Source organism: Lemur catta, chromosome 1, assembly GCF_020740605.2.
Source record: "Lemur catta isolate mLemCat1 chromosome 1, mLemCat1.pri, whole genome shotgun sequence".
Taxonomy (NCBI): Eukaryota; Metazoa; Chordata; class Mammalia; order Primates; family Lemuridae; genus Lemur; species Lemur catta.
Genome location: NC_059128.1, coordinates 269,750,216 through 269,765,935, shown reverse-complemented (window position 1 = coordinate 269,765,935; position 15,720 = coordinate 269,750,216). Strand labels below are relative to the sequence as shown.

At 37.6% G+C, this 15,720-nt stretch overlaps 1 protein-coding gene across 1 annotated transcript in view; it reads left to right on the top strand.

The window, feature by feature from the left end:
* Window positions 1–15,720, top strand: part of ADAMTS5 (ADAM metallopeptidase with thrombospondin type 1 motif 5) — a 41,655-nt gene that overhangs the window by 2,564 nt on the left and 23,371 nt on the right. Inside the window, exon 2 of the mRNA XM_045540501.1 lies at window positions 9,338–9,470. Within this exon, the coding sequence (XP_045396457.1) occupies window positions 9,338–9,470 (133 nt within the window). The remainder of the gene's footprint in view (window positions 1–9,337; window positions 9,471–15,720) is intronic.

Genomic DNA, 15,720 nt, shown 5'->3' with positions numbered 1-15,720 from the left:
ATAACCTCCTTTTGTAAATGCCCACACCTTATTAGTTGATTGCCTTCTGCTATACAAGTGGAGGGAGGACTTTCCCGAGGACTCTTTTTCCAGTCTGGATCGCTAATGGAGTTCTTACAAGTCCACCTTGGATCCTCAGTTCCTGGGAAGGAAGGAGGGTCGGGAGGATATAGTTACCCCATCAGCTGAGGGAACAAACTTGTGAGGTTCCTTAAGAACTGCTTTGCCCAGTTGACCAATGTGTCACATCACTGCCCGTGCCAACTCCGCCACTGCGGAAGGGTCACAGCCAGTTTGCATGTTTGGGTTTTGGATGAATACGTTTCTGAAGCCCCAGTGCAGAAGTCTGGGCAAAGAGTCAAGACATGAGGACGGAATGTTTTCCCAGGATTTCCCTCTTTTAAGAAGGACGGTTACAGGAAAGGAAAGAAATGGATCCTTATAGGCCCAGAGGCTCTGGGAGGAACACAATATCTATTTACACAGTCATCAGACCACCACGTTGGTGTGACATTTAGACAAAAAGTCCGGGTTGATTTGGGGCCTGGCATGAACATAGTTCTGAGCCTCAGTTTTCACAACTTTGCTCGGATTGGCAGTCTTAAATTGTGCTTCTCAAATGCCTGCTAAGAATTTGACTTTTAAAGCTCATTCTTTAAGTGTTTGAGACCCATCCAGAACAGATGAGGGATGACAAACTTGGAAGTATTTTGTGAAATCGTGGTACGAAATGAGGCAAACAGAACAAGGATAGGAAATTGAATGATGGATTGAAGGAGACCTGAATCACACAGCTTCGCTACCTAATTCTTCTGTTTTTACTAAGGCACCCCTGGTATGAAGGAAAAGTGTTGATAAATTTGGAGTAGAGAAACACTTGTGGTTCATGGGGTGGACATAAATGTAAACCACATGTAAACAAAGACACTGAAGGGCAGCAGCTTAGGGAGAGCCAGGCAGCGCTCAGTGCTGTGCACAACGGAAAATCTTTTTCCTCATTAAGTGACCTTCTGGAAGCCATCCTTTAATTCCTCTGCACAGCGTTAGTCTTTGAAACTGTAGAACATTCATTTTGTAGCCTTCTCTATGAAGAGAAGTTCTGTAAAACTATCCCTTTCTTATTTGGTTACCAAGGCTTTTTTTTTTTTTTCTCTCTCTCTCTTTTTTTTTTCTGTGAGCAACTTTCCATGTCTGGGTTTCCTTGCCTTGCTACATCACAAGAGGCTGCCAAGAAGGAGTCTTTGGAGAGTTTATGGAAGGAGGCTCTCTAAAGAAAGAGGAAAAAATACTTTTGTAGGCATACTGTTCCAAAGAGTAGGTCATTTTAATAGTTCACCTTCATTTTTTAATACAAGTACACATTTCATAATTTTAAAATAAATAAAAATTAATGGAAGGTCCATTACTCCCTACCTCCTGCCCCATAATTTTCCTGATTGTTTCGCCACCCCCTACAAAAAGGAAACTAGTTAGTGATTCTAAGTGACTAGTCTCTTGTTTTGGGGGGATTTGTTTCTTGTTTGAGTAGTTAATAATTCCCATTTTCCCAAACTCTGAAACCTATCAGCATGTTTTAAAAGGAAGAGAGAAATAAATTAATGGTCTTTCTTAATTTTAATAAGTATTATAATGACATAGATTTTTCAAACTGGTCTACACATGGAAAATATTTTCACGGGCCCTCCCTGGCCTCCTTGCCAAGCAGAAGCATACTTTTAGTAAAGCAGATCTCATTTGTAGTTGGCCTTCTAGTATAAGCATCTAATTCCATGAGAACCGAATATTTGAAAAGCATATTTCAAGACCCTTAGGTAGCATTCATTGAGAGTACTTCAAAATTGAAGTTAATCTCTGCCTAATACTTCAGAAAGTAGAAAACAAAAAGGCTGATGGAGAGATAATCTATGCTCTTTTATTTCATGGACATCAAATATCTTAAGGCCTAAAGAAAAACTTTCATAGCTATTTCTTTTTCAATGAAAAATATCCAGAGTTGGCACCAGGATTCTACTTTTACAACTCTGTTTTGAATGTAAGAAGTACGTTGCTTAGCAACCAGACGCCAAGCCATCAGATCCATGTTTTCATGGGCTCTGAGTCCTGTTCAAATTTCGTGTCCAGATGTCTTTTCCTAAACTGCTTGTTTTCCAGGCATGAAGCAAATGTGTGAGGATATGTTTTCCACCCCTGTTTACCAGCTGAGGCCACCTTGAACGTTGTGTCTGGGAGTCAGCAGAATAGTGCTAGTAATTCATCTATCAGACTAACACACTTCACTCTCAGGACTGTACCCAGCACTCCAGTACTGTTCTAATTAGAAAGAGTTAGCACCAGTAAATTTCCTGACATAGAAGCTGTTTTCATTCTGGAATGACACTAGTGGTAGGATTCACACCACTTCTGCCACCGAACAGTAGAAATCCAGGATTTAATTGTGCTTTCCAGAATCCTTTTCCTGACCATCTCTTTTATTTTAAAATAATTTAGTTAAAGACAGACTCTTCAACTCATTTTGTAGACCATTCACTCTTCTTTAGAAACAAAAGCCTACCTGCTTGATGACCAAATTGGAAATTGGAAAGCCTTACTTTCACAGATTGAAAGCATTGGTTTGAAATGGAACCAGCTAAGGGACTGCACAATGTAGAAGATTCATTCGCTTTTATTAACTATCAGCATCCCAATTAATAGGCCATCGTCTCTCAGCTAAAACTCTCTTTGACATTCCGCCTTATGACCCTGGGGCTGGGACTCCACATATAGCATTTCTCATTTACCTTCCAGCTCCTCATTAGGTTCTACAATAGGGGCAGTAGTGGGAGACCAGAACTTGGAAGAGGAAGAAGGATATGTTTTTTTCTTATTGGCTTGCTGCCTAGACTAATTCAGTCAGATGTTTGAGTTCAAATCTCATTTAAGTCGGAAAGTGGACCCTTACCAAGGCATCATAGCTTACAGGTCAATCCTAATCAATAAAAGCCCGGGTAACTCAGAAATGGGGAGATTGGTAGCATATTGAGCAGCTTTCATTGATATTTTTACAACAGACTATGAGGAATATTCTGAAAAATATAAAGTCTATTAGAGACAATACACCACAACACCCAGGACCTATTGCATTGTTGTATTTCTCCCATTCAGCATATGCCTACGTGCACCTCCTATGTGTGAGACAGTCATTTAGGTAGCTGAAGGTAGCAAGTTGGAAAATACTTGTTCTCTGCCCACTGGGCTTATCCAGCAGAGAGGAAGCAGATACATGCATACATTATTTTAATGTTAGGAAAACTCAGATAAATGCTGTAACTGAGCTGTAAACAAAATCTGTGGAAGGAAAGGGGAGGGAACAATTTATTCTGCTTATGCACTTTATACAGGCCTTATTGCAAATGTAGAATCGAATTGGTCCTCAGAAGATTAATAGATTTGATTTGGATTCAACCAGCTGTTACTGAGCATTCTTAGGTACTATCCATGGCCATTAACTATTTTGTAATTAATCCTTTCAACAATCTGCAACCATCATATCATTATTTTAATATGATATATAAGAAATTCATATGAAGAGAAACAGATAATCATTTTAAAGTAACAGCTGACAAATGACACAGACAGAAGTCAGTCCTGTCTAGTGCTCTCTAAACTAAAAATATTATGATTATTATAATTTATTCAAAAATTCAATATGTTCCTCATAGTCAGAGAGGGATTCAGGGTTTAAAAAAGTAGCCTCTTTCCTAAGAATCTATTCCTGGAAACAGACAAGGAAATGGATAATTGCTGTACAGCATGATGACTTTTATGACAGATGTGGTCATAAGGTACTATGGAAGTACGTAAGAAGGTCACAACCCCATCTGAGTTTGATTTTGAAGAAGGAGTAGGAGTTTGCTGGACACGTAAGAAGACAGACATTGAAGACACACACCCAGCTATCATGTGCAATGGCCCAGAGAGTGATCTTCAGTGTCACTTCTTAGAATTCTATCTGATCAGAGCCCCACCCTTATGGCCTTTAACCTTATTTACTTTCTTATAGGCCCTGTCTTCAAATACAGTCACATTCGGGGTTAGGGCTTCAACTTAAGAATTTTGGGAGGACACAGTTCAGTCAATAGCATCATGTAAGAAATTTAAATTGTAAATTAAATGCAATGGAACTCAATGGAAAGAACATCAGTGGGAAAACATCAGTCACTAGAGGTATGTTCCAAAATGAGCCTTCTGGTCTAAATAGTTGGACGAGATCCTGGGTGAGCCTTTGCAGGCTATTTCAGTAATCTTCAAGAGCAGCCTCCAGGTGGTCTAAACTAAAGCAGTGGCATTAGGAATTAAGAGGCATGGATCAAGTCAAGAAATCTTAAAAAGAAGTGGATGTGAGTAAATTAATCCTTTCTAGCAGAAGGAATGTCTTGAGCTCAGGTTTGTGGGCTAAAATATTCATGAGATCTGCAGAAAATAGTGGACAGGATGCAGGAGGAATGTGCAGTGGAGGCAGGCAGGAAGGCCGGGGTTGCATTGTGCAAGGTTTTCAATGCCAGGCTGAGGTTGATGTGGAGGAGTGGAGGAGTCTTATAAGATCTGTGCTCTAAAAAGGTAACTGACAGTGGCCTATGAATAAGGAAGTCACAAGAGACAAAGGGACCAGTTAGAAATCTCAGGTGATAATCCAGGCAGGAAGAAATAAGAAAAAATGAGATATAGATATCATGCTGTTCTTCATTTTCTGCAAAAAAAGAAAAGAAATTTGCTTGACCAAGTGCAGATTGTGAATGTAAAAGATAAGATTAGTGTCAAGAATAACATACGTGATGATTTCATACCATAGAGAAGTAAGATCAGGAATTGGGAGTGTTTAGATGTAGGTTTGAATTTCAGCTTCACTATGCTCAAGCTTTAGTTTGGGCACTTAATGCCCCTGAACTTTAATTTCTTCATGTATAAACTGGAACTTTTTCAGTTTATACCCACCCATGTATAGCGGGGACAAGCCCTAGAGATCAGCTGGTCCAAACTCCTTATGTTGGTGGCAGAGCATGTAAATGATTTACATGATGCTTCTTACCAATAGAGTTAGGGTTAAAAAACAATCTACCTTCCAGTCACTATTTCTAACCAGCTTCCATTCCCACTTTCCAAAATGACTCTTCCAGGCATCTACTCCCTTCAAGCTACTTTCTCTGTCTCTTCTTCTCCTTCTTACCTGACGTTTGTCAGAGAAAATTTCCTATCTTGAAACTCTGAGCCCAGACTATCTTTCCAGGTTCCTCGCTAGTGCCCTACAACTATCTTCTTGTTGTTCCCCAAAACAGACTCTGCCTTTTACCATCCCACGATGTTTCCACTAGTTTTCCCCTGTTAGCATACCTTTCCTCCCAGACTATCCAGGCACCTCTGCTGAGACACCTTTACTGATTCCCTCAGGGAGAATTTATCAATTCCTCTTCCATTCTCCCTCAGCAATCCATTCATAATAGCATCTCACATTTGCTTCTCTCTTGACATAGCTATTTTGCCCACTAGATCCTGATGCTTCTTGAGGCTCAGGATCAGATCTTATTTTATCTATTTACCGTGTTGTCGGCACTGAGCAGTGTCTGGGTGATTGTAGAGCGAGCACAATAATTGTTTTAGGAATAAATGCACCTGGATCCCTTGGCTCCTAACCCAGCTGGGCCCTATATGTTTGGTATTGCTTAGTTGTCTCCAGAGGCAAGGACAGATACCGTATAACATGGGTCTTTGTAATGGTTAGCCTAACAGTTCCAATTAATGTAGTCTCTGTGGAAGTCTAAAATCAAGACCCCCTTGATTTGGGGTATTGCTATATGCGTAGACAGAAAGGCAAATGACAGCTCAAGAATCAGATTCACAGAACAAATATGCATGGGTGTGTGTAAGTATGTGTGTGAGTAATACTTAGGATTAAAATATGAACCACACTATGTTCATTCTTCTGTCACTAATCTCTCTTCGCTAAGAATAATGTAGACAGATAGGTAGACATCTCAAGCCTTGTTAAACCCTCTATTATACCCTTTCCTTGAGCTCCACACTTGCCCTTACCAGGAGGTAATTTCTATAGAAGCAGAAATGCTGTTAATTTAACTCCTATATAAGGTATTCTTTCTTAACTTTGGCTGCTACTGCTGCAGTTGTGGTATCTACCCTTCTCAGCATTTGTGTTTCCTCTATCTCCTTTCCTCAGCATGTTTATGCCACATAGGAGACCAGTCTCTTAGTCAGGGCAAGATATCCTACAACTCCTCTGATGTTTTTTTCATTTTGTACATTTGTATCTGCTTTATTCATTTTCACCTCTCAATACTGATCACTGGGATTTTCCAAGGCTTACTGTTTTCTAGGCATCTGCTTCTCAATGCAGCACACTTTGCTGACTCCCTGTTCCCCTCCCTGTCCTCAAGAATAGGTCTCAGGTACTATTAGTGCTTCTAAATTCCATGATTAATCACAAACTCTGCCATATTTATAGTCGTCTGAAAGGGCAGACCTGGTGAATGTCACAGTGTAATGACCTTCCTGTCAAATCTTTGTTGATCTTGCAGACCATCTCAGATATATTTTTTTAATTAGATGCAATGCCTCAGTCTTGTATCCTGGCCAACAGCACACCACAAAACCACCAGGTGAATCTCTGCATACTCTTGCAATCCTTACATTTTACTAAATCTCCCATTGCATTTCTCATCACACAATGGTGATAAATATTGATCCTGCATAAAAAGAGCCATCTTTGATACAACAAAGATGTAATTTATCTCAGATCCTTATTGAGTAAATAGAAAAGCTTTTCTCAGCACTTTGAATTCATTCACCTCTTATAGGGATATTGTATGTGATTCACATTTCTTCATTGTTTCTGCCTCCAGACTTAGATTAGTTCATGTATGTATGCTATTGCCCCCATAGTATCTTTAACCCCTGCTATAATTTTTTTAAAAATCCTACAAACTGCAAGTAAGTTTTCATATATACACATTGTAAATCACAACCAGAAAATAGACATGAATGTGATATGCTGCATTCTTAATAATTTGATACACAAGTTACTTTTAATACATTGAGATGAACATTGGATCACAAAGAAATTCAGATGTTCATTGGAAATCTTGAGAGTGAAACCATAATTGTACTGCCAAGGTTTCAAATAGTGTGAGCGAGATGGAAAGGTTGCCAGTTTACATAATTGCAGCTAAAGAAATAGTCAAGGGGTTTTAACAGTGTGGTTAAAAAAATAATAACAAGTGCTTCTGTTCATAATTTTGTCACATGCACACATTTCCATGGCAAAAGTCCAAATACATTTAATCCAATTCAAGGATGGAAAGGAGGATTAATGGCTTCTAACAAGCAATTGATTAGCAGTAAACAGAGAGGTATTAAGAATCCAATTTAAATTCCATCTAGAACAGGGGGGGGGCGTTTCCCTTTGCTGTGGCTCTTCAAGCTTATAAATGAAGTAAGGAGTAAGAAGAGGAAACTTAATTCTTGAATTGTATTATTTGAGAATAATGAACCCCAAATTGTGACATAAACATAAATCTTGGTTTAAAAAAATTTGTGTGTGCAGAAATAACCTACAGTGTCTAGCAACTCACTTCAGCCATGACCTGGGTCTTTGGTTCTAGAGCTACTGAAATTATTGGGGAGGGAGTTAAAAAATATATTGTACTATATTATTATCTCAAAGAGTGATTATAATGCACAAGTGTGTTCCAATTTCAATTCAGAAACTACTAATTTGTTCTCAACAGCTGTAATTTGGGATCCCATGGGATGATATCTGAGGACACACAGGAAACTTTGGAAGGCTGTTGTTGGTTTGGTGACTTGATTCACCAAGCCTACTTGGCCAAGATTTCCACTGTCTGAAGCTACAATAACATGGTGCCACACTGTAATTCCTCACAGCTGGGAACTCATAATACACAGAACAGAATAAGGACCTGAAGATGTAATAAGAGAAGAGAATTAGGGTGAATGTTCTTCACCTTGGTTGGGTGATAAAAATAGGCAGTGAAATAGGGAAGGGTGAGGAGTATGTTGCCATTCAGTGTGTGGAATTGGTTGGTAGTCATATTTTCTTTCGCTGGTTGCCTGAAGGCTGTTGAGGTCTTGCTAATGTACAGTATATTAAATGTGTGTGAGGATTACATGCATCTGACTGTATGTCACAATTCCATTCAATTAAGCAAACGTTTGTTGAGTTCCCACTACAAAACTGTGTGGTTGTTGGTCTTAGAAAGATGATTGCTGTCATAGAAACAACCTATTATTTCAACTAATAAACAGTCATCTTTTTAGTAATTAATATATTTTTAAATCCTTTCCTTTTGAAGTTATTAACTTATGGCTTACTAGAAATACTGTCTTGCTGTTTTGGGATATGTATGGGCACACTTAATAAATTTTCATTCAAAATAGTAGCCAAGCACAAGAAACTCATGTCCATTAATACTCAGATAGCATTTAAAGGCAAAGTTTATCATTACAAATCTGTCAGGTCAAAAATTGTGATTTATATTTTCTCTTTATCACCTATCTTAAGAGTCTCCTTACTGTCCCCTTCATCCAAATCGATCAGTTTTTAACCATTCATGGGGGTGTGACCATGGTCTCTTTTAAGAATCTCTTAAAAGCTATGGAACTTCTTACCAGAAAAATGCATATGCTCACATACATATATACAATATATGACATACATTTCCTGGGGATTGAGAGGTTGAGAAGCACTACATTAAATGCTATGAGTAAGAATGCACAAATTTCAGAAAATACAACCTATGAAATTAAAGCTCATCTTGGAAATTAAGAGATGATCTTTCTAGGAATTATGCTTATGGGTTTAGTTTTTCAACCAAATTACTGATAAATTTATATTCTGTTGCAGATGTGTGGTTGCAGTTTGTCTCTGTGATGGAAAAGAACTTATTAGGCCAGACTCGTGATAAATTTAGCATGAATTTAGGTCAGAATATTAGGGCTTTTCTAAGCATGACCACATGTGAAAGTGATCCATGACATATATACATTACAGCTTTGTTAAGGCTGAGGCTGCTATTGTAATGGACACACTACAATCCTAAGATATCCTTTTAAAACTAATTGAGTTCCATTATCCTCCCGTGCTTCTGGGTCCCAGAGTAGCACAGAAGAGTGGCTGCCTTGTGTTTGCCTTTGGAGCATTTCCAAAGCAGAACAGGTGATACCATAAACATATCCCAGTCTTGCCATTTGGGGCAAGCAAGTGGCTCTATGTGGTGGCTCCTTCTGGATGTGAATTGATTTTAATGATTTCTTTCTTTCTCCCGGGCAGGATTTATGTGGGCATCATTCATGTGACACCCTGGGAATGGCAGACGTTGGGACCATATGTTCTCCAGAGCGCAGCTGTGCTGTGATTGAAGACGATGGCCTCCATGCAGCTTTCACCGTGGCTCACGAAATTGGTATGCGGCGCCTTTTCTCTTCCCTCGCCAAATCAAACACTTGTAACAGCTGCAACAGGAACCAAAATACTTGGCAATTAATTCCAGATTTCTCCTGGTTCAGATGTACCATTGGGGATTAAATTTGTTTATATTTGCACTTTTAGGGTTAACTGAAATGGGAGAGGGAAGGCAAAGTTAGCAACACAGTAGATGTTTCCTTCTGATTGTGTCATTTAAAAATGTAAGAGAACTTCACTACGGCTACTGTCTTCTTACTGTCATTTGAAGCATCCCTAAATGTCTCCTAGACAGAATTTGTCACAGTCAACTATGGAATGCAGAGAGGTCCATCTTAGAAGTTATTCAAGACAGTATTGACTCATCCAGGGCTAATTGGTCTGCACAAAAATTTAACATGTTTTACTTCATTATGAGTGATAATTGTAGGCTCTTGTCAAAGGTAATCAATAGCTTATGGTAAATATTGCTGTCTCATTCTTAATAGCAAGGCAAATGAAACTAAGCCTGATACTCAACAGAGTTTGCTTTAAAGTGCCATTTGCCCAATTTATTTGTTATCAGAAACACATCTAAATCCTGCAACTATAAACATAGGACTGAGTTGATTGCTAAAAATTAGCCCGAAAATAAGGAATATGTGCTTCCTAATCATTGATCTAGGCTACTAGGTGTGTGAGAAATTTGCTTAGTACACTTAGGACTAGATGTTAGAACTAGACACATCTGGGCTCCATTCTTTCTAAAGTACTTTGTACCTAGGTCACGTTGGTCTAATTATTTAAACTCTCTAAGCTTCAGATTTCATATCCGAAATATAGGGAGATAGTGCCTATTTCATGGAGTTGTTTTAGAGACCAAGTTGGGGAGAGTTTACATAGTAGGTATTATTTATATTCCTGTGTATTTCTGCGCTTTTTTTTTTTAGTTAAATAGTTCATTTACTTTTTAGATGTATGTATCATCTCTTAGCATCATCTTTTTGGGAGCAAAGTGTAGTTTGAGAATTATTATCCTTTTTAAGCTATATATTTTTAAAGCTAAAATCATAACTTTTAAATGGAAATTAAAACTCCTTTTTCACATTCCTAGTAACAGAGACTATTTTCACAAAGTGTAGATTTCTAACTGCCATGTTTTCTTTGAGAAGTTAAAATAACTTCTAATCGAAGTTATAGTGTAATTGCATAAGTCAGAATATTGCAGCAGTAAAATAGAATTTTGTAGTTAAATTTCAATTCTTAAATATTAATTATGACATTAATGTTCTTAATTGACACTCTTCTAATCACCTAAGCAAAACAAAACAAAACAAAAAACCCACAAACATAAAACCTTAATGTAAATAATCATTCAATAGCATTACTGGTAATATTTTAATTCCACACTTTATTAATTGAGCATCTTTGGCTTCAGGAGCCAAAGATCTGAGATGGAATCCCAGCTCTGCCTCTGGATTCTCTGTTTTATCTCAGAGAAGTAATTTAGACACTTTGAGTCTCCGTTTCTTCCCTATAAGGTAGATAAGAAAGGAGGCATGGCTCTCTCCTGTGCTGCCTAGAAGAGCTGGTCAGCCTGGAAGTATTTTTAAAACACGTGGTTTGGGCTCCAGGGTAGGGATTATGGCTTTGTCTCTCACTCATGCCTATTAAACTAACTGATAAAAGCACAGCCTGATATAGAACCTTAATCAATACTTATTACATATCTATGTGCATGAGTAAGCCAGGAAAAGAAACAAGACAACATTCTGATCTGCAGCAGAAACGAAGGGGAATTATTCCAAATATTCCTAGAGGAGTGTAATTAAACAGAAGAGATTTAAAAAGTAAGCCAGTAATTAATCACTGTTACTCAGAGTGAGAGAAGTCCCATTGGAAAGGTTCTAAATTCCTGGGACGGCAGAGGCCGGTTTATCTTGGGCTGGGTGGAGAAAGCATGGGGAATAAGACACAGAGTTGAATTTTGGCATCATCCATCCACAGAATTATAAGCTTCTAAATCATGACCTTCAAAAAATGACATTACACATTCCTTGAAGCAAGGGCCATTTCTTCCTTCTCTCCTGCTTTCCTGTAGTGATCTGTTTTTACACATTGACAGCTTCTGGGAGGTTTCCCTGTAAGACCAACACTGTGGCAATAAATGCAGCTTCTCCAGGGCCACTTTGACTCTCAAGCCGGAGAGGCTGGAATGAAGAGCCCTGCAGTGTCACCTTTCTCAGCCCTCCTGAATTCCTAAACTAAGGATCTTGTGTTACATGGGCTAATGTAGCAGTCTGAGAGGTAGGAAGCCCAATGCTGATAAGAACAAATGTTATATTAAAACTATATACACACATATATACACAATAAGAACTTAATAGTACAAGAATATTGGACATAATTATACAAAGAAATAGTGTGGGAGAAATGTGGGCTTCTATATGCAAAATCAAACCTAAATCTTTGATATGTGTCCATTTTAATTTCTTGATTGGATCATCTCTGTTTCATTTCTTTGGAATTCCCTATAATTTATTCTCCAATCAAACACTGCACACATAATTCCCTTTTTGGATTGTATTCGGGCTACTCTGAGGTATTTAAGGTCTGGACATAGGGGGAATATGGATTTAATTTCCCTTTCATAAGAGAATCTGGCTTACATCCACTTTGTTTTTTAATTGCTTTATTATTCCTTAATTTTGTTTTTGCCTAAATATTATGAACATGTGTTATAAAATATGAGCCTTAAATATTTAGAAACGATAGCCTGACAAAAGATTTCCTAATCATCTGTGTATTATTACAGAGCCTTGTTTCCACAGGCAGTGGGATCTTGGGTATTGCAGCTTGCTGATCCATTTCCAATGCTTTATTTTTGGGTAGTTGCATGAAGCTATCAGCCTGAGCTAACCATGCACTCCATTCTAATTCTACTCTGTTCATGCAATTTTTCCCCTCCCCTTTTATTAGACATTTTCGACTTGCCAGATTTGGAACTTATGTATACAGGCTAAGTATGGTGATGAAAATGAAATCTTAAAGCCTCACTTTTCTACAGTGTTTTGAATTTTCTTGAACCTCATCCCAAAACATGCAATTTTGCTTCATGCAAACAGACAGTGTAAATGTGTTACCACACTTAAAACACAAGCTGGGAGATGATTCCCAGACTGCTTCCATAATTTTTCTACTTTATTTCTTCTATAAGTAGTAAAAGGATATAAAGTAATTAAGAATAACACTTTTATTTACAGGTTCTCATGGGGGTGCCCAGCTATTTTCTCTTTCTATGCATAGTGATTTAAAATACAAATTCATGTACATTTTATGCACAAACAATCAAAATTTTCTTTTTTGCTTCTACTGCTTCCAGCTAAAATTTTTCCCACATTGGGAATTAACATTTAAGATAAATAGAAGCAAAGCTGAAGTCCCTATCTTGAACCATTTCTATGCATGGTGTCAGATTACTTAAAGTCAAAATGACATGGATAATAAGGGAAGAATTCTGAAAGGTTGTTGGTTTCATATTCCTCATGATAACTGGGAAACTTCTCTTTTTCTGCTAACTCTTTTGAAAAAGAGCTAGATTTTGGAGGTACATAGTCAAGTGATGCCATTGCAGGCTTCTGGAAGATGCATGTTGATTAGCATCTGTGTAGGCAGTCATAAATTGCCCCCCTCCTTGCTGTGCTATGTACATGTAAACATTGATTAAATTGTTAGAACATCTCAGAAAGTTACTTCAAACTATCACAAACACAGTCCCCATCCATGTGCCTTGAGCGGAAGTAGGAATGTGTTTAGGAAAGTTTTTGAGTTAATGTAAGTTTATATTTTGAGTTTATATCTTTAACTTGTCAAACTTTTATCATTGACTTGTAATAATAAAGACTTCACCTGCTGCATACATGGTTCTTCAAAACAATCATTTTACTGATACTGGGCCAGCTTCTAATGGGAGAATGATCAGATTCTATGTAGGCTAATGAAATCCATAGTTTGCAAACATGCCTACGTTTTGCTTTATAGTAGCTAATTATGAAACGTGCCAAGTGAATCGCTCTACTATGCAAGACTCCAATATGTTTCCTAAGCTAAAGTTAGGCAACTTAAAAAGTCAAGACCAAATATTCAGCTGAGGCTTAGGAAGTGGTTGAGACACAACAGCAAGGCTGCCTGTTTTGCTGTGGTTGGAGGGTGTTCTCTGGTTGTGCTGATCTGCGTGTGACTGTGCTCCCATAGAGGATTAGATTAAACACGGCCATGTTTTGAAAAGCTCCAGAGGCCCTTGAAACACCATAGACCAAAGCCAAGTGCACAGAATCAGATGCCCAGACTGGCTGTGAGATGTGACGCGAGAAGGAAGCTGGGATTAAACTTGGTATTTACCCCCAAACTCATCGCTTTAATCAACACAAACTGAGCATTTTTTTTTCTATCCAGTTGGGAGCAATGCCACACTGTGTCTTTCTCGGCCCCCAGATGAAAGGTGGGAATAAGTTTTTGCTCTGTGTTCCATAGCATCAAGAGATTTAATGTTTATTGTCAGTTTTTTAAAAAATCAAATACCAAGTTATGTTTCTCTAGTGGAAGCCTATAGATTATCTGTCACATGTGTGCAAACCAGCAAATTGAAGGTGGCACAAAAAAATAAATACATCACACACTTTACTGTGTGATGTTTTCTCCTCTTATGCTTAGGAAATTTACCCTTCCCTCCTAAATCAAGAGTTTCTGGTAATATCAAAATTTATTAAAACTGATAAGGACTGGAATACCCATAAGTAAAAGTGTAACAAACCCAGAATATCACTAAGGACAATAAGGTTTAGCTAACAATCACTGGCCCTTTGCTATATGTCAAGCATGTATCCTAAGCACTTTGCATATTTTATATCATTTAATCTTCACAAAATGCCATGAAGTAAGTACTATCAATGGGTCCCCCAAAAGAGGAGGAAACTGATGCAAAGAGAAGTTTCTAAACCTCTCTAAGGCCAAAAACTAATATCCTGCTAGGGTAAGATGCAAACCCAAATCATCTGGCTATAGAGCCCAAGATTTTTATACTATTCTGGAGTGGTTTTTTAGATCATATTTAATTTCTGAGTTTGAGTCAAAAGGATATTGACACAGCCAGTTTATAAGGTGAAAAAAAATTAGGTTTTTCTTCTTTCCAAATCACATAATTGATACCACATTTACTATTTATGTTTAATGTTTTGAAATGGGAGTTTAAGAATTTTATCACATCTATATAAAGATTTGTGTTTGAATAAACATGTATGATCCAATTATTGGAGCTCGTGATTCCCTTCTGCAAGGATTGTAGATGCTGATCCCATGTGGGCTGTTGACTCACTTTTCAACCCCTGGCACCTCCATAATCCCAGCTGGAAAATTAGGTAAAATAAAAACATGACCTCATTAAGAAGCAGATGCTTCATCTAAGCAGTGCTTTCCCAAGTAAACACATTACAGAGCTTCTTGTGACATTTTTTTTAGGATGTGGTGCTATGTCCCCTTGACCATTGGTCAGCTTGGGATCAGGAGACAAGAGCTTGAAATTCTGCTTAATTTGCAGAGCAAAGTTTAGAAAAACAACCAATTTCCCTCTTGAGGTTAACATTATAAGTCAGCCCTAGTTATATAGTAATACCTGAGTTTAATAAAAGCCAAACCAATAGTTTCCTTTAAAGTGTCTTTACCTGGCTGGACTTTGTCACAGATTTTCTAAAATCAGATTTCACAATTCACTTGTGAATTTAAAGAAACAAGATGCTCTTTAAATCTGTATGGGGAATTTCAAAGATGAAATTTATTTAATAAAATGTCACTCATTTGCCAATTTAAAAAGAGAATAATAATACCAGAAAAAATGATCAGGTGACTAACTGTATGCTATTTCTGAGCCAACAGCATAACTCAGAATTTTGACCCTATAGACTTTGCTTTGACATAATTTACCATTAAATTTATTTTCTTAGTATAATTCAAATAAACTCCTTTCTGACATTTCTTTGTGTGATGGGCACTCAGTAACAGGACTGTTGTATTTATGACATAATTTAATATCTATTAAGAATAGATGAATATTTTCTACAAAAACACAATTTACACGTTGACTTTTATTCATGAACTCGAAAAGCAAAATACAGTTCTGGAGTGTGCATCACTTGGAAAAATACTTGTGGATTATATAGTTGCATTATTCTCTAACTTTCACGCTGGCTTATGTCCCTCTCCTTTTTAAAATCTTG